Source organism: Sander vitreus, chromosome 9 (assembly GCF_031162955.1).
Source record: "Sander vitreus isolate 19-12246 chromosome 9, sanVit1, whole genome shotgun sequence".
In the NCBI taxonomy this organism is placed as follows: domain Eukaryota; kingdom Metazoa; phylum Chordata; class Actinopteri; order Perciformes; family Percidae; genus Sander; species Sander vitreus.
Window position 1 is genome coordinate 7,759,961 of NC_135863.1, and position 20,236 is coordinate 7,780,196.

Sequence of the window (20,236 nt, forward strand, 5' to 3'; positions counted from 1 at the left end):
CACTGTGGTCATGTTTTATATAATTTTTTTGTATTTTTTTTTAATTTCTGGTTGCTCAATATTTAATACATTTAATTAATATGTGAATGTCGTGTCTTATAGATACTGTACCTTACCTTCAAGAAACCAGCTGGTCCTTGACTAGTTGATCGGGCCAGCTGTAATTGCCTTAGCAGACCTGGGTTTAGAAAAGTGTGTGTGTGTGTGATACTTCTTTTCAGCAGGAAAATTATTTTAGATAAACGCAAAGATCCTGTCCTGCAGCAGGTGAGCCAAGTTGTAGGACAAGCCTTCAGGAGAATAAAGTGCTTCTAAAAAGGCAATGCCTTTGCAAAGACATTCCCGAGGCAAGCCGAGAAACATTAACTGATGAATTATTTCTCTCCCTCACAAGTATTCTTGTGTAATAAGAGTCACTGTAATACTGATAAACGATTAGTTATAAAGTGTCAGGAGTTTCGGGGGATCCCACGGGCTATATCTAAAGAAACCGTCAAGAGCTGAAACACATTTTTATTTTTAGAATTTTTTTAAATCTAGTTTTTCACAAGTAAAATGAGTGATTGATGTGTGGGACTCTACAGGTACTGGATCGGTGTCAACTTTTTTTCCTCGAACAACTGGACGTAAATTTGCTACAATTTAGTTAATAGTAGTGAGGGTGGAAAATCAGGTGCACCCACGCACAGCACAGGGTAAGCTTGGTGTTTCTCTCTGAACAAGAAAGGGAAAATTGGCCTCAATCACAGCTGACACATTTTTCTGCCAATTTCTGCCATGCATGTCAGCGTCATTCACACTGACCAACACAATCAACTCTGCCTGTTTGCACTAATCCACACAAAACACATGGTAAATAGTAGAAGTTCCTGAGCTGGAACTAATTGACCATTCAAGTTGTATTTTCAAAAAAGTAATTGATGTATGACGTTACTGCTATTTTACCTTTCCTGTAATTTCACTGACACAAGCTTTGAGACACATTTCAAGTAGTATTGTAGGCCATCAAGAGCTAAATCCTAATAAATGTTTCCAATCTTTTATCTGTGTTTACATTAAGATTGCAAATAGGACTTTTAAGGCCTATTGCCAGCCTTCAAAGTCACAGTCTGTGGCATTTGGGATGTATAACTGCTCTAAACAGTTCTCTCTAGTCCCTTAGGAGTCACATTAACAGGGTGGAAACTTTTTCATGCTGCATTGTTCAGACTCTTGTCGGGCTGACATAGTGCAATACATAATGTGGTCCTCTTGTTCGGCTCGTAATGGCTTACAGGCTGTATTTGGATTGGCTGTCATTACATCAGGTAATCACAATAAGGCTTACATTAAGTTGGCCTGGTCCACAGCTGTTAGATGTCCAAATGGCTTTCTCTGGAGCTGGCATGAAGCCTTGTGTTTTTAGAGTGGCCTGTTCATTGCTGTCCTGCAAGAAGAGGGCAACATGGCGGACAAAGACATCATTATCAAATAAGAACTCAGGAAAGCATAGGCTGTGGCTCTGCACTGTGCAATCAGGTTTTACTCCTGTGGTTCTTTCTGTAATCCCTTTCCTTTGCATAAGCACCATTTTCAGTGTCAAGTGATACAGTATTAGAGTTAGGAAAAGTAAAGCTTCCATAACACCTGACTACATTAAATAATTGTATCCCAGTCTGTCTCTTCCAAAACTAATAATTAAATTCCCATTTAATGTCATTACTGAAGAACTTTAATGGCCGTCAGGATGAGGCCAATGAGCAACGTACATTATTTAAGCAGGATTACAAAATTGCTCTCCAGGAAGTTATAATGGTCTTGGTCGAAAATAACCTCGTAGGCCCAGGGGCTAAAATGAGCTGCTGGGGCAACCGGTCCTCCCACTCTGCATTGTGTACAGTATTCCTGAGATCGATAGTTACGTTATTGTAACTCCAGATTCTATGAGTATAGGCATAGACCTCTAAGAGCTGTTGCTATTGGGTTTATCCCTCACGCATGCGCAGTCGTGAAGATGTCTTTCGCGCCCTTGTGCCCTGCACGGGCCTCTATTACGTCCTCAGTTACTGTATATTACAGTGACGAGACCATAGATCTGCTCCAAACATCAGCATTTTTCTTCAGCCAATGTTGGTGAACCAGGTGGCCTGAATCTTAGAGGGCTATGCCTGTACTCATAGAATCTGGAGTTACAATACGTAACTATCGTTCCATTTCGTATAGGCTTCGCCCTCTAAGAGCTGTTGCTATATGCTGCATATGCGTTGCGGATGATTTGCCTTCTGATTTGTTTACTACGTCCCCGCTGTCAGACATAGGCTAATTGTTATATTTCCCACATGCGCAGGGTTTTGATACAGAAATGCATTTTTCATTCGCAATGGCAAGATTAGCCTAATAGCCTATCACAAAACATGTTAAATTATTTCGATTTGGCATTAGAACTAATCAGACTTCATCTAATTTCCACCTCCCTCTCCTCTTCACCTCTCTGTTCCACATACTCTTCCACCTCATCTTCACCTCTTGTTTCCACATTCTCCTCCAATTCTTCCTCAGTGGTGAGTGGCTTTCCATCTCTGTCTGCACTATTTTCCCCCCAAAAAGGACACAGTGAATAGGTTGGTCAACAGTACTTCAAACCATACTGGACATTTAGTTTTGTGTGGTCTAACTAATAGAACTCCTACCTGATGTCATCACTGGTCTCATCTCTACTTGATGTCATCGCCGACCTCATGTCTGTCTCATTCACTCCTTGCCTGTGTTCTTCTCCACTAAGACAAATTGTCAAACAAACATTATGTAATAGATTTTCCATATTAGTTTTTCCATATTAATAATATTCAAAAATGAATCTGTTGATATCAAGTGGCTCCCCCTACACTTCCACCTAATGTTAGACCTACCTGTTGCCTTACCCTGTCTTTCCTGATCCACCATCCTCACACCTGAATGAAATCAGAATCAGAAAGGGTTTTATTGCCAAGTATGTCTTTTAACACATACAAGGAATCAGATAAGACAACTATTATGCAGTAAGGTCGTGCTGCTGTTGAAATTACATTCAAATTTTGGATTTCAAAAAGTACAAATATGGAGAGCCACTTAGCACACTTTAAAGAGCGAGAGATATGTGACCCTGTAATTACAGCTTCCATGTCACCCAACAGATGTAACTATAGCCTGTATGTCTGACAGCACAACACAAACAGCTAATGGTAAAACAAAATCTATTAATGATTCCATGGTAAACCAGAGTTATTGCATAAGTTATGTTTTCCAGCTTTTTGTCATTTATTGTGCACGCTACCTTATATTTACCAGTTATTTTACCTTAATAAAATTGAGATATGTCATGCATTGGATTGGTACCATAGGGTTTAACCTACTGTCTATGGATTTAACCAAAATCTAAATGTAGCTATCAGCAACATTGGTTTGCATAAAGCTAGCCGTAAACAAACCCCACTTTAGCTGCTAGTGTTAGAAAACACTAGCTAGTCTGAGAACAGTCTGTTAAAATGAATATTTGCAAGCCTCCAAGTTTGGTAGCAAATATATGCATGATTCCATGGTAAACCAGAGTTATTGCGTTATGTTTTCCAGATTCTTGTCATTTATTGTACATGCTACCTTAAATTTTCGAGTTTTCAGCCCAATAACCTCGGTTTTGCATATTCTATGCTAGCTATAAACCCCTATTTGGCTGCTACATTCCCACTGTTAGCAAACGCTAGCTAGTCTGCAAGCCTCCAAGCACAGACGTCACACTTTAAATCCTACCTGTTGCCTTTCACCATCCACTTATTTAACTGCTGTCGCTTTCCTTGACATGCCATCTCCTTTTCCCTCTTTTTCTATTTTTAGCCCCCTACAGCTTTTTTTGCTTTATCCATCTTTTTCCAGACAAGTCACTACTCTACTGCTCGCTCAGCGCTCACGGCGCCCCCGCTCCCTCTTCTGTCAAAATTCTATGATGGAATCTTATGAGATAGGGCGCCCATTGTAGCATGTTATTTAGTCCTCTAAAATGTTATACAACATTGAGGAAATGCAGAAATGATTTAGAAACGCACAACAGCAACAACATATAGAAAATACCATCGCTTTGGCGCCCCTATGGGCCACATATAACGCATACCCACTTTTTGCGCCACTGTGTGTGGGGAACGAGTGTCTCGGTGTCCGCGTGATGCTCAATGGGAGAAAAAGCGGTTTGGTTGAGAGGAAACTGCTTTTTAGATAAAGAAGAGTGGCCCTTAAAATGGCCGTTGTTTTTCAGACTCAACCGGGATGAGACATACGTTCCCCGCGTCCCGTCATTGCCAGGATTTGCGAGGCGGTTCAGGGGGTGGGTTGGACCAGGTGGGTGCCGCCCGCTCAGCCCCGTGGAGCCTGCCGGTTTGACGGCGCCGGGTGCCGCTGCGGGGGAGAGGGTGGCGGGACGGAGGAGTGAGGACCGTGGCTTACGGCGCAGAGGCTGCAGGGTGCTTTCTCCTAGAGCGGCCGTCGTGGTGCCAGTGTTGTGGTTGAGGCGCCGCTCTCCAGGAGGCGAGTTTCCGCTTCCTCAACCGCTTGGTGCATGTGGGTCGTGGCGGTCTTAAGGCGCGGCCCAAATAAGCTCACGCCTGACCTCAGCGGGTAGATGATACATGTGTGCAGCCAGATGTTCCACTGGGATATGGTCTGCTACGCCATGATCCTAGACAGCGCCACCGTTGAAGCCGTCAGAACGGCGTTCATGGCTTCGCCGATCTCAATCACCAACTCCGGGGTAAGAGTGCCCCAGGCCTAGTGGCCATGGCGGAGACGGCAGACGCTTAACAGAGCATCCCTTGGGCTGCACACTGATGCGACACAGACCTGGTCCCGGGCGGACGGCGGCGTGGGCATATAGTGGCCTTCGGGAGCAGGACGGAAGCAAAGCAGAAGAAAAACTAGGAGCAGATCTATGGGCTCACAGCTGTATTATACAGTAACTGTGGACGTAATAGAGGCCGGTGCAAGGGTGCGAAAGAAATCTTCGCGACTGCGCATGCGCGAGGGATAAACCCAATTCCATGCTTAGAGGGCGAAGCCTATACGAAATAGAATGAATATTAAATTGCTCTAAGTTTGTTGTGTGATCTGATTAAACACATTTATTTAGCATTGTGTACCATGTAAGCTGAACTAATGAAGGTCTTAAAACTAGTTTTTCACACAGGGCCCCTCTTCAAGCAGATATTATGCCTTAGTGCTGCATATTATCAAATAAAGTTTATTAAATTACTGTAAATCAATAGGAGGCAGCTGCCAGCTTTGCCCATGTTGGTAAACCAGCCTTGGACCACTTGTTATTTAATGAGATTTGATTCACCAAATCCTCCTAAGCACCTATTTGATCAGATTAGTCCCATTGTTGTTATCCAGCTGAGCAATATACGCCTTATTTTGATCATTGAAAAGTTCTCATTATTAATCAACACTGGAAGTAGTTATCGTTAGTTAGTAAGCTACATTGCCTTTAGTTTCTGTTGGCCAGACTAGCTGTTCTTCTGGTTGCCCTGGTAACTGCACTAGCCCGCCCAAATTTTTTAAATTTTTTTTTTTACCGGTGGCTAACTATGGATATATTAAGAGAACGTGGCTAACGTTACCTAGCCAACTAAGAAGACATGTAAATAATGTTCAGTTTACACGTGGCCGGCTATTTTCATAAACGGACATTTCAACCTCTCCGTTTTCAAAAATAACATCGTGCACAGCTGTCAGTTTTCAGAAGTGTTTGTTTACACATACCGTGTATATATGCCGTCAATGCCATCAAGAGCATGCCAAACCTATAGGTGGCAGTGTAACGAGAAGCTCAAGCCCACGTTAGCCAATCAGAATCCCGAAAATAGCAACAGCAACGAATCACTTCCTCTCTCGTCTCTTCCTCAGCTGCCTAAACTTCCGTTTGTCTCAGTTGCAGTTACATGCAAACGTGCAAACAAAGTTTTTCAAAATCTCCACTCTTTTAGAAAAGAGTTTTTAGAAAGAATGGTTTTCAGAGGCAAATTCTCCGTTTGCGTGTAAACGAAGGGCACAAACGAAGGGAAATATCTCCATTTTTCAAAATAACCATGTAGGTGTAAACGGAGTATTAGGCCCTGTTTACACGTATGGTTAGTTTGAAAAACGGAGACATTTCCCTTCATTTACACGCAATTTTCATTTGCACGTTTGCATGTAAACTGAGACAAACGGAGGTTTAGGCAGCCGAGAGAGAGAAAGAGGAAGTGATTCGTTACTGTTGTTGCTATTTTCAGGTTTACCGGAAGCAAATTCTTTTTTTTTTGCAGGATAGGGGAAGACTCATCCCTGATTGGCTCGCCCTGACGTTCTTACCCTAACCAATCCCACTCCTCTTGCCTAAACATAACCCTCCTCTTGCCTACACCTAACCAACCCAACCAGAGCAGGCAACGAGTATTAGCCATTCAGGGGTGAGGTCCCTAATGAATATTCATGAGTCTTCCCCTACCATACTGCAAACATTTTTTTCGCTTACCGGAAGGCATGTTCCTTCTCTTTTGGTGGTGGTTGTCACTACTCGATGTGAGTCGAGTGCAGATGTGAGTTGTGCATGCTCAGATTTAAACAGTTTACGGCATAATGCCAAGGGATCCGGATCCGGCTGCATTGTGAAATCCATAAAATAATAAACTTTTCTCATTACAAACAATAACAGAAGATGGAAATCATTTCAAAAAACTTTTTAGCTATCTATGATTGTTTGATTATTAACGTTTTAGCTATCTATGATTGTTTGATTGCTAACGTTAGCACAAAACGCCATACAAGTGACAGCCTTTGTTGTGTTTGATTGCTAACTTGTAGCCTGCAGTGAACGAACTTCGTAATGTAGGTCCATTTTTATTGTATTGACATTACAGAAGTCTCTCGTTATCAGGTTCTTGTAGGCTACTTCAGCCTCTAATCTAGAACTGACATCAGGGATCATGTCATGAAAATGTGATGCCTTAGCTAAATAATAAATTACTGTTATGCAATGTACCTATCTCATTATTCTGTGGCTAACAGCAAAACAGATCTGCGTCTGTCGCAAAGTGACGCATGCGCAACTCACATCTGCACTCGACTCACATCGGGTAGTGACAGTGGTTAGTCACTTTACCCCCACCTCCATCCAAGCTAATACGTTCCGGACTAAAGTTAGTTAGTGAGCCCTCCAAACCAACACCTGGTAAGACAACAAAAAAAGCTTATCACCCATACATTCAGCCATGAGGCTGTTAGTAACAGTAGCTAATGTAGCTAATGACTGAATTTGAAATAGCAAAATGCACTACTAACTTACTTTTTAATAAAAACTGATCTCAATATGTAGCTATACTTTACATTTAAATTGATGATCAACCCAAAACTGCAAGAATCATGCAAATATGCTGAACCTCTTCATTTAGAAATAACAAGAGAGAGAACGTTCTTTTATATATTTTTTATATAAACCACCTGATTAACACTGAGTAAGCACTTGAATAGTCCCAATTAAAAATGTGTGGGTTGAATGTGTCCAGTGTTCTGACAGTGGAACCTGTAACGGAAGCGATTCCACAGTGGAGGTCTGCAGCTAGACCCCTCTCGAATGTGTTAATACTGTATTGGCCTTACTACTTGCCTTTACGTAATCATCTCCACCTTGAAACTGCAGGTACACTTTACCATTGATTTTGTCCTTCAAAATGTCCATTCCTACTGGGCATGTAACTCAAAAATCCTGTTTACTAACACATTACTAGCAAAAGCCACTTAATTTTAAATTACACAAGCTGCTTGTCTTTTGGACTTTCCATGTGCTACTTGGAAACTCAAATTCTGTTAAGCCAAAGCTAGAAAATGGGGAGCTTAAACTAGTCTGTCTTGTTAAAACAAGATATCACCTCTAGCTCGTCCACTGGATGTAAACAAGCCTTGACAGGGTGTGTGTGACACACACACAAAAAAATACAACAACCCTGGCATTAATTAATGTAGAGGCTCCACATGAGTCATCATCATCTTAACACTCAATTTTCTGGGTATGGAGCCGAAGTGTACAGGATGATGTGTGAGGCCATAAAAAGAGTGTTCTGTGAAGTAGAGGCTGGCTTGTGTCCACAGGCCGCTCCATAGCCTCTCATTGATTCTTCTTCTGGCTTTCAGTCATGAAGAAGACAAATACGTCAGGAACACCACACTTCTATGGCCCATTGTCCTCTGTGTGTGTGATGGAGTGAACATTTGAATGTAGGATTTGAGATGAAAAATAAACTGGATATTGAGGCTTTATATTGTACCAGAAATACTCAACTTTTTATAATCTATTATACTGTAGACAGGCACGTGTTGTTGTCCTCTTTTAGCCTGATTTTATCTTAAACAACAAAAGAAATCTGTTCTTTTGTCGCCTTATTTATCCTCATCCCCTATGTGCTGCACACAAAAAAAAACAAGGGAAGGAAAATGTAGTACACAATCAAACCCAGTGATGTATTGTGTGTTACATGTGTTCAACTCAATTTTATACAGTCTACTGTATTGTTCAACTGCAAGCAATTATTGTTCTGCTGCCTGAAACGTTACATATTTGGAGGCCACTCTAGAGAAGAACGCAAGAATATAAAGTTGCCTTGGCATCAGTGTATATATTTACCTGGTTGCTTGAAAAGGTTTCTGAAAGGTTTTTGAAATAAATGTCAGGAAATTGGATGCTTTTGCAGTGTTCTAAGTTTGTTCTGTAAAACTGTAACACATGAGTGTTGCCTGCTCGCAGTGAACATTTCCATTTCTTTTAATGCAGGGAGACTACAGTATTGGCCTGGAAAAGTTCACTCCATCCTGCGTTTGTTGTATATTAGTACTGATTGTTGTTGTTGTTGATAGGTGTGGGGCAGAGGGATGCAAAGGATGGAGTGAGGCCAATATTGTCTGTCAGCCATTTAATAATGTCTAAACTGGGATGGAAACTGTCTTGAGTTATCCGCTGATTGAAGAATGTGCAAAATGCTAGCACATTTTCAGACGATGGCAAGGAAAATCTGATTGAAACCCAAATTATTAGCGTCATCTAAGGAGGTGAAAGTAAAAGAGATGGAAAGAAAGTTTTGGAGGAACATAAAAATATTGAGTATATGTGGCAGAAAGGTCATCATCACCCTCATCCTTTCATTTTATTTTATTGACTCAGACATCATTGCCAACTTTGTAACAAAGGGCCTCCCTGTCCATGTGCTGTGGCCGCTGGAGAAAGCCTCAGGGATCTGCTCTTCAAAGAGACCTTCAGAACCCTAATCCACTCCACCATGACATTTAGATGACTTTCACTATGCATGGTTGCAATTTTAATAATCATATCCTACTTTAGGCAAAATGAAGTCGATAGACATCAAGGAGGAAAAATAGACCAATGTCAGAAATAATCTTGCTACTTGATCGGCCCAGTGGTGAGGTCTTCCCCCATCCGAAACCCCCTTCCACTGCTCCGAGGGCCCTCATTACAGAGAGAACCACCTAAACACAGCTTTGGTTAAATTAATTTGGCTGCTTAAACAGCAGATTTTCAAAAGGCGCCTCAGTGAGAAACACAGCTGACATGTGATGTGCATCACCTCACGTGCTTCTTCAAACTGCAATCAGTCATGCCCAATTTCATTTGGTTTGACGGTTATTTAGAGTTACTTTGTTTGAATTTGCTCTCCGTGTGATATCACTGGAGCACAAAAGCCCTTTGTTGTGTCAATTCAAATATTATGTGAAATCACACACATGCCACGTCTGCACATGCAATCTCACACACTTTTGGTGTGCCTCTTTCTTTTCTTTCTGCGGTCCAAAAGAAGCATTAGATACACTAGCAATAGGCACTCAAACCACTTAAAGTCCTTGAAGTTGCAGACTGCAGTTTTAAGTAGTTAGTGCTAAGAGTGTACATATTTCAATGTTAGGTCCATTTCACTTACAATGAAATTAAACCAAGAATTATATTCTTTAAAATTCCACTTTTTAAAAATCACAACCTCTTGCATATCCAACCCATTAAGTGAGACTGAATCCTCAATCATCATTAGCAAATGAACTGCAGTCTCTATTTACATGTTGAATTGCTTGAATTGACCGCAGCCCTGGTTTTGATCAGAGCTTTGGCAGCTATCGCAAACTGCTGCTTTGTTTCCCTCAATTCTTATAATCACCATATTCTTAATTTCCTCAACCACTCAAGTAACGAGTAAGACACTGTTGACATACAGTATACAGTGATACAGGAGTTCTCGAACCAACACGGTAGCCCATTGAAAATGAATTAGAAAGTTTTGACTCACACTCGGACACACCCTTGTCCTATCTCATAGTGTGCAGGAAGCTTGTGCAGTGCTATCTCTAAGCTCTGGTTAGCAGCATCTCTCCAGGGATGACTCTGAGTATGCAGGGAGAGGAGGGAAAGGAAGGCTTTGATTAGGAGTCCTAAGGAGGCAGCCATAGACCATGTCCTGGACCCCTGGGTCTGACAAGGGATATCAGAGGTGAAGCCCTGACGCTTGTGAGCAGCCCACTACACCCTCTCTCAGATCTTCAATCGAAACTAATCCAGTCTAAAGCATTATTCATACATGCTATTCATGTTCTCTGTAACAGTTAAATCAAAACATACTTCAGAGAGGATGATATTTCCCTCTAATGAGCAGGGGTAAGTCATAATATGGGAGAACCAGAGATGCTAAATTGCTACCATTCTTTTCCTGCCCCGGTATTAGTCTGTCAAAGTCCTCTGTGTGTGCAGACACACATGCAGAGACAAAGTATGTGTCAAAATCCAGAAGTGAGTGAGTGGAGTAAAATGAAACAAGGTGTGGAGTTATAGAGGAGAAGGTGAGCTGGGTTGATAATACTGTAAGGCTCTGGAATTAATAATTGTACAAAGGTGTGTGTATGTAGTGTGTAGTTGTAGTTAACATGTCTGCAGACGTGATTGTTTACGGCACAAGAAACCTTTTCTCTTCACACTCCCTCTTTACTTTTCCTTTAGTCCTTTAGTCGTCTGTCTTTGTCTTTGTACATGAAATGCATGGATGGAAATTAAATGAAGTTCACTGAGTTCAACATTTGGATATGGTTTTAATATAGAGGGTAATTCATCTAGTTATTATTATTATTATTTTTTTTTTTTTTTAAAAGGTAGCTCTACTTGCTAAAATCACCACCACCACCACCACATCATCTAATCAGCTCCAGATGGATTATTATCAGATAATCCAGAGAGATAAATTCAACGCCATTAACAATTGTTTATTAATTCACATCACTTTGTATTTTAGTCAAATAAGAATGTGTGTAGTTGAAAACAGGCCTATTTTTACATACTTGGGTCAAGCTGTTCAACAAACTAGATACTACAAGTGGCAAAATGTACAGTGATTTTTTTCTGACAGTTCTTTGAAAGAAGTGGTTTTAGGACAATAAATGATGCAGTAGATGTCATACAAGTCTGCATAGCAATATTCTCAGAAATATGATGAGTGTAATAAAGTAAATATATAAGACCATGCTGAATTCACTATTCACATTCCCTAAATGCATTATTGGTAGATTGTAGTGTTTTCTTTTTAATTGGAGAACATTTCCCTCCTTGTAAATACTGGACCTCATAAATCATGTGTACCAGAAACAGCCTGAACAAAGTGGCTGCTTTAGTGCCCCCCAGCCTGCAGGGGACTGAGAAGCTTTCTTTGGGTTACTTAATTCATGCAGCCTTTTTGGGGCCACAATAAAAAAAAAAATGTTTTTCGAAAGCTCCAGTACAGCTAGCATGCATTATCCCTGTTTGTCTGTTATTTGTTGTCCGTTAAAAGTGTATCCTTTATGTGCTGCCTTCTTGGCCAGGGCTCACTTGTAAAAGAGACTGTAATCTCAATGTGATTCTTTTCCCTGAAATAAAGGTAAAATAAAAAATAAAAAAAATTATCGAAAGAATGAGATTTAAAGTTCATTCTTGACATTGGAAACAGTACAGTAGTTGAGTCATTCATTTAGTAGCTGTTCTGTTACTGTGCACTTTCATGTCCGCTAAATACATTTCATGAATTTAAATGTCTCTGCCTGCCCTCTGACAATCCCTGCAGTGAACACACGATGGCGACACATGGCTAATCGGAGCCATGTGGCTCCTGTGGTCTCTCCAGTGAAGTTTGTAGGAAGGATTGCACTCAGTTGAAGACAGAGATAGAGAGGGGGAAAGTGTGCTGGGCTCCAGCGAGGAGGAAAGAGACAGAAACCAGGAGAAACGGAGACAACTTTCTTCCAGACTCTCACATTATTTTATCGAGAGGGTTGTGGTGCGCTTTGGAAGATCAGCTGAAAACAGTGCACAAGTTATCAAGGCACCATATTTTGAGTCGCTCAATTTTTGTGGAGGGGCTCGAAATTAAATTTTGAGTGAAGTGGATGTGAAAAGCGGGCGAAGGTTTAACACAGAGCCGGAGGAATGTATCCAACTTGGGCAGCGGCGAGCCAGCGTCTCTGGAGATGTCCAGCCTGCGCTCTCTGGATCGCCCTGCTCCTCCAAAGTGTCCTGGACCTGAGCGCGTCTGGTGAGTCTCAATACTTTTTCCTTCGCTCGGTAATCATTCCCGTCTTTCCCCTGCGTCTCTGCTGGCTTTACTTAATCTGCGGTTCATCCCAACACGCGTAAATTCAACAATGTAATATGTCAACCTTGACGAAAACTCTTTGTAGGGACTGTTGGCGTGTGATTGTAGTGGCTTTATAGTGGCTTTATCGCACTTTAAAGGCAGTTTAAGTCATCCATAATTATGTTTAAATACAGGGTAGTATATTTTTAAGACCACTGTATTTGTATTTCGCTCCTGAAATCATCTCATGAATGTCAACAACTGTTGTATTAAGCAGAGCTGTTTGCCATCATTCAGCCTCCCCTATCATGTAAATGATCTTTGGTTTGTTAGATTATCGTCCTATTGTCATTCTGAAGCGTCTGCACGGGGAAAGACTTGACTCCATTGGCAGACAATAGGGGGGCTCTTAACTAGTCAGCTGGATAGCTATTGTGCCCCCAACCACCCCCCTTACGATTTAGGTTATTTTAAAGATAAGAGATGCACACCATTTTAATTAAAAGGCAAGCATTTAGGTTTGTCTGATGGTAAGAGAGTAGTGGCTGTTTTCAGGGAGTAGGAGGATGCATGGACAACTTTTGGAAACACAGTGTAGGCCAGCCTGTTGGAACAAAACTGCAAACTGTCTTAATTGCCTCTTACAGAACACTAAAATAAATAATCATTTATTTGTCTATGGTTTTAAGTAAAGAGCTCTAGTTTTTTTGCCCATTCGACAATCTTAAGAACTATATTTCCTCTGCCTTTTCTGCAGTACATGGCTGAGGGTGTGTATCTTGGAGAAAAGGATGGCCTGATGGTATATGTAACTAACTTTTGGTTGACTAATATAAGTATGATTGAATTCAGTTTGAATTAAATTTGAATTGTTTGAGAAGCCGCTATTCGAAAGCATTTTAATTTTTTCTGTCCTCTGACTTTTGAGTGTACAGTAAGTATAAAACAATCCTCCCCTGCATTAGGGGTAGTGATGAATTATCTCCGGATGGTTTTTTGGAGGGTTTGTTTGGATTATCTCTGTCCTCCTTAAATGCTTTTGGCTGTTATTTACAATGGAGGTGTACAGAATATGCTGCGTTGAGCGTAAAGCTTTCTGCTATGGCCCTTCTCTTGCCATCCCTTTTCCTCTATATCTTCCTGCTTCTCTTTTTTGCACTGAGGCAGGGAGGAATGTTAATCCACAATAGGCCTACTTAACTGGATGAGTTAGCTATAACTTCTTCAAATGGAGTTTCATGATTGAATATGGAGTGGGGGTCAGCAAAGTTGGAAATGACTCTCACAGTTTAGAGGCAAAATCTACTATGAAAATCACATTTCATATGCTAATACTGTTTGTCATGAAGCAAAACGGATTTGCTTTTGCACTCCATCCCACTACTGGAAACCAGAAAACTACTGAAAAGCTTCAACTGCTGTCTCTAAGAGAAGATCTACAGCTGCTCTGTATAATGATTTTAATACTGACTTTTTATGTACATCCAAATAATCATAGCTTCACTGTAGCCCTTATGGATATGGACAAGAAAATGAACACACATTAAGATGCTTTGTTCTTACACAGCATCCACAAACCTGACCTATTCATCGCCAATGAATCAGCTCCAGGATATGTTAGTAAATGATAACACTGGGAGTCTTGTCTACTCTGGCTTGTGATCGGAATGATCGGAGAGGAATAACAGTTTGGTTAAAGTACAACTGTACTAAATGTGGAGAGAAGAGTGCAGTACCATGTGATCATCAGTGGCCAGTGGATATAATGTGACTGTATTGTGGAAGCAACTGAGCAAACATGAGGAATAAACTGAAAGGTGTAGCTGTCTGTCTTTATTTGCTGCTGTCTGGTTTACTGGTCAGTCTGCGAGCGTCCAGTCAAGAGGTCAGAGGTCACTGGCCTGTCTGTGTGGTTCAAATTTCAGCATTTTCAGGTACAGGGCTTCGCCACAGCAAGGGCATTTGGCAGACTTGGCAAAAGATGTAAACCAACAATATGCATTTATGGTATGTATTTTGATGAACTGCATGTACACCTGAAATGTTGACCAATTGGCTTACAAAATGCAATCCAAATCAAACACGCTCCTTCCATTTTTTTTTTTTTTTTTAGTGTAACACTCTTTCTTCATTTACATGCTCACAAAAATCTGATGTAAGTCATCAGGTCAAGGCAGGTAATTGGATAATGTGTTTGTACTTTAATCAGCCCTCAGATACTTCCCTCTCCTTGCCAAAAACAGCTTAGGCATCACTATCAGCCTTCTAGGTGCTAATCTAAACAAGCAAGGAAACAGATCATAAGATTTTATTCTTATAGGCATATATAGGCAAATATAGTTTTTTTTTCCATGCCTTTGCGCACAATTGGAAAAACTGTAAAACCAAAGGTTGACATGGCCTCATATTTTTCTTTCAGCAGGAATCTATCTGTGCCAACTGGATTAATTCTTAATCAGTTAACCTGAAATTGAACCCAGGTTTTGCAGCATGGAAATCAGATTTCCGCTGAAAGCGGGGCACAATCAGATTACCACAGTGCAAGTAAATGCACACTTTATTTAAACATAAGAACAGCATCTTTTTAAAATCATCACTGTCATTCCATCTTTCAGCCCCTGCCCTTTTGCTCCAAAGTAATAATCTGTGACTTGTTCATAAAAATAAATTGACGGCAATATTTTCCAACTATATAAACTGTGTAAATGTTTCTGAACATGGGACATTCACCTCCAAACATAAAAGATGCTGTGCAGGGCAGCGCGTATGTGAAATCTGTTTAGAGTTGCCGTTAGCCTTTTAATAACACTCAGGGAGGCTATAAATCATGTTGGTGGAACTGCCTCAGTGCAGTTTTCAACAGGACACACTGTTGACACTAAAGGCACTTCACCCCTGGAAAAAATCCTTGTTCCTACAGGCGGAGTGTGTAAGAGCTTGTCCTGCTCTCCCTGCTACTGAGATGTCTATGTACTGTTATATTTCTTCTAGCATTTTGTTAGACTCATATTAAGGGAACAGTTTACAAGGAGGTAAAAAAGATGTCAAAGTACATGGTAGCACTTTCTCTATGCATCCTTGTAAAATGATTGCATATCATCCACTTCCTCTAGGGATTTTGAGTTTGCCTAGTGCTTTTCATCATTGCGATATTGCTCTAATTTCTCCTTTATACGTGACTATATTCACATTGTCAATATTTTATCCAGACGCTCTGGTAAGTATTTGGCTCCATGATGGTCTGAGTGGTACATCTCTTTAAGATAGATGACTCCGCTGTGTTTAAAACTCAACTCCCACTCTGCACAGTGCACACTACACTAACTCAGGCATCAAGCACTGTGCATCCCTAAAAGCTTTTGGCAGACACAGAAGAATGTGGCAGGACCTGTATGTGTGAAACAGATGTATGGCCTTTTTCTGGGAGGAGGGGGTAGATTTTATTTTAGACAGTTCGACTCCATTTTGAGCGTGTGAAATGGGAAGAAAGTGTCGGACATTAATTTAATCGGGACGTAGCCATAAATCATATGCTCAGACTCTGTTTTATGTAACTGATTTAAAACATCGGTGTAAACCACGCCGTGCACTGGCAATTACCTACTTCCCACTCGTTATTAAGCACATGTGTTTGCCAAGGCTCGGTGTGCCTCAGTGTTTGGACAATACTTTGTGCTAATTGTTTAACTGATGTATAGCCAGCGGGCGATTTGCTTTAAATGATATAAAAAGCATCAAGATATTAAATAACTATTTTTCTAACTTGTGTAGATGTTCTCATCACTTTCCTATTGTGGATGACGTTTCCAAAGCAGGACTACCTCATTGATTACTACAGAATTCACAAGACATGAAGTTTCCTTATGTGTGATGTCAGTGAATGGTACAGTTGTTTTCCACTGAGATGCTGGCTGGAATGTCCTGATAATACGTCGTCAAGGCTTGGTTGACAGAAGAATTTTAGAAGGGAGAGCCTGATTTAAGTTTGTCCTTTTTTGGAAACCTACTTTCTGCCAATATAGGCAGAAGCCTTTCTGTGAATGGTAAGAAGTGTATATTTCCTGCATTTGCATAATATTGGGAGACAGATGCTCTTATTTCCACAAATCAGACTCTGTGAACATGCTTGTTTTTTTAGCGGTCAGGGTTCCTCTGAGAGGCAGCGTTTAATCAAAGGCAAGCATCAAACACAGTTCACTCAGATCCTTGTTGGAGGCGTTTGATAAAGTTTCTGCCACTACAAACTGTAGCCAAGCGTGAAAACCCTTTTTCCTGCAATTTACTGTCTGCACAGGAGGTCAGTCTGTCATACAGAAAAAAAACCTCTGCAGGGTCAGGAAAATGCAGTGCCTGATTAACAAAAGGAACAGAAAATATTGGTTCAGGTTATAGTGCTGCAGTTGAGAAGCCAGTGCGGAGAGGACAGTGTGGCACTTCAACGATTTTAACAGAGGTATAGAGTCAAGATTGGTTGGGGAAATAAGCTGCAGGAAGGTAGCATTAAGTTCTGTCAAAAGGTATGGTACATTAGACAAAAATTATATTTGCCCCTTTCCTTCGATTGACCTGTATGTCCGACCACAAATGAAATAGCTTTCTATGTTGATGTCTTTCGAATGCTGTCTGGAAGACAAATTACGCCCGCCACATAAAAAATGTTCTCTGCTGTACTTTACACACACAATACAATGAGTCCTTTGCTGCAGTTGTAAGGCAAGCTGTAAGTGTGAGAGTGTGCTGATGACAAAGTGACACTTTAATGAGTCTAATGGAATAAGCCATACATACTGCATATCAATTTCCCGTATGGACTTGGCACAGTTTAATGTTAAGGACTTTGGGGAATAGCACTGGCTTAAAGAATTTCATTAAGACCACTCTTCATTGCAGTTTTAACAAATTACTACTTTGCTAGTGTCCTCCTAGCTAGCTTTGCCTGGGATTAATGTGTGGAGATCATGCTACATTTCATTTAATAGGTGGTAGGATGAAACATGGCTTTTTAAATTCCCCTACTGTATATGTGTCAGAGTGAATCGTTTTAAACCTTGTTTGCATTGCATTAAGGACTTCAGAAACCCCCAATGCAAGCAGACGGGCAGATCTCAGTCCACCCACAATTAGGTCTTTGTACAACACCACTCTCCTTCCAAGGTATTAAATACCCCAACTTTATAGGCTTCACTGCCAAAAATATTAGTTTTTATTCTCCCAAAAAAATGTAGCTTATCAGTCAATGGAGGAATTATTCATTTTATCAGCTTTATCCCCCCACAAATGTGGTGTGGCCACATTTCTGTCTATGTGGAAATAAGTTTTTTTGGCATGGTCATCTTTTTCACAACATTCCCTATGTAAGTACTTGGCCTAAGTTAAGTAGTCTGGTGACTTAAATTGTCATACACACTGAACAAAACCATTAAATGTGGCCTGCATCTAATTACTGTATGGACTTAAGTTAATTTGAAGTGAATGAAAAGAGGACACTTTCTAAATAACTTTAATGTCAATGAAAGGTCAGAAACACTAATCAAGTGCATGCTGTTTGTGGATATGGATGTGGAAATGATGATGATGATGATGATGATGATGAGTGTTCTTTAGGAACATTTAAAAAGTCGTTCCTCAAAGTAAATTTTCAGTAGTAGACACAGACCTACTTTCTGCCTGCTGGAGGATCAGAAAATACTCAACCCCTCCGTCACCCCACCACCATCAGCATGACATCAAAACTCTTTGGCAGTCCCCTTATCTGACTGGCATGAGACAAATGCTGGCACGCTCTTACTGTTTTTCTTCTTCTTTGCTTTGCCCTCTTTCTGACTTTTTTGGCTATATTCTGTCTTCACACACACACACACACACACACACACACACACACACACACACACACACACACTGTCCCTTTCCCTCTCTGTAGAGTTCACTTTGGCCGTGGAGTGGCTCCTCTACTTGGCCCTTCTTGCCTGGCTGACTGACATGCTGCTCTTGGCTACGCTGTGTGTGTTTACTCAACAATAACTGAGAGCGGGGTGGCTCCACACCAGCTCCTGCTCTCTTTAGAGACACAATCACAACGACTCATATAGGCCTTTGGTAATGGTTTGTCAGTAATTTGCATCTTTGACTTGAGCAAAACACGTCTTTTGTGATGTCAGCTGGTGCAGAAACACTTTAGTTCATTCATTGCAGTTACAGTATGTGCTGATTGTGCGATGGATGTTTAGTCATAATTTGGCTTTCTCAATATCAGTCTTGATATGTCTTTGTGGCTCCACGTCTGCTCTTTCGCCCACGTGGTGCTGTGGTTACGCTGTGAAACCATTGGACCATCAGCTCCACTGAGACATTTGTATAAACTTATCACTCTGCAGTTATTAATACAACATCATCGTGTGTATTCTTTCACAGTTGTGTGAATCCAAAATGATTTTTGGCAGCTCCACCATTCAAATCTTTCTTTTTCTTTCTTTCTGTCTTTCTTTCTTTTTTTCATGCCTCTAACATACATACAGATATAATGTAAATAGCACATTTCTCCTGTGTAATGTGGAAAATACATAGAATACAAACTTCTGTCTGCTTGTGAAATTATTAAACCACAGATGTTTGGACTGCAGGAAATTGAATTTTACAGGGCATCTTATGATTTGTGTTCAGTTTAAATTAACTGAACCCCTTTTGAACGTGTGAGTGTATATATAGTGTTGGATTTGCTTTTCAGACTGATTTGTGGTTCGCCATCTCATTTAGTCATTCAGGAAGTTTTTCTGTTTGTGTAAAATACAGAGAGAAAGTGTGTTTGGCTGTTTTTGGTCTTTTATTGCTTTGTAATTACAATCAGCAGCAATAGAAACTATAATCCTGTTGTAGCCTGAGGTTGAGGAATTTTGTCTTTTGAAGATTAGTTCCTGTAAATGGGTTTAAGTTCAAAGCTACCAGTTTAACAAGTCTACTTTGGCCACAATATAGATTTGGGGATCTGCTAAAGTAATAACAACAAGGTTGTGAATGTATAAGCTTTTTTCCATTTCATTGTTTTCAGCAGGGGATTCAAAGTCGAGATATTTCATGAGCACTTGTAGAACCTACTCACTGACCTATTTTAATTAAAGGCATTGGCTCTTGTAGATTATCACCTCATTGAAATATTTTCCAATGTACTGTATGTAGATGATGTCTAATCAAAAAAGGTGTTTGATTCCTCAGCTCTTGAATGTCTTTCTTCAGCCATCCATCTGTGTGCAGGGAAGTTGTCTCTCAGTGTTAGAACAGATCTTGAATTGCTAAAGCTCTCCCACTTTTCTCTTTTTTCCACAGCGGCCGGGGGTTCGATTCCAACCTGCGGCCCTTTGCTGCATGTCATTCCCCCTTTCTCTTCCCTTTCAATAAAGGCCTAAAATGCCCCCCAAAAAAATCAAAAAAATAAATATAAGTTATATGTACTTCAACTATGAGGTGTTGTTTTGCTATTATACAGGATTTATGGTAAGGAACAACCAATGGTCCCTCTGCCTTCGTCTTTCTCTTCTGTCTGCTCCTTTCTCCCGCTACATCACTTAGAAGTTTTTCTTCCAATTTCATTTCTCCACAAGTTTTGT

At 40.6% G+C, this 20,236-nt stretch overlaps 1 protein-coding gene across 2 annotated transcripts in view; it reads left to right on the forward strand.

Annotated features, from left to right (window-relative positions):
- The first annotated feature begins 12,220 nt into the window (after nt 1-12,220).
- ror1 (receptor tyrosine kinase-like orphan receptor 1) overlaps nt 12,221-20,236 on the forward strand; it is a 127,747-nt gene continuing 119,731 nt past the window's right edge. For both annotated transcript variants that reach the window (XM_078258528.1, XM_078258529.1), the window contains exon 1: nt 12,221-12,593. In XM_078258528.1, coding sequence (XP_078114654.1) covers nt 12,488-12,593 — 106 coding nt within the window. In that variant the 5' untranslated portion in view covers nt 12,221-12,487. The remainder of the gene's footprint in view (nt 12,594-20,236) is intronic.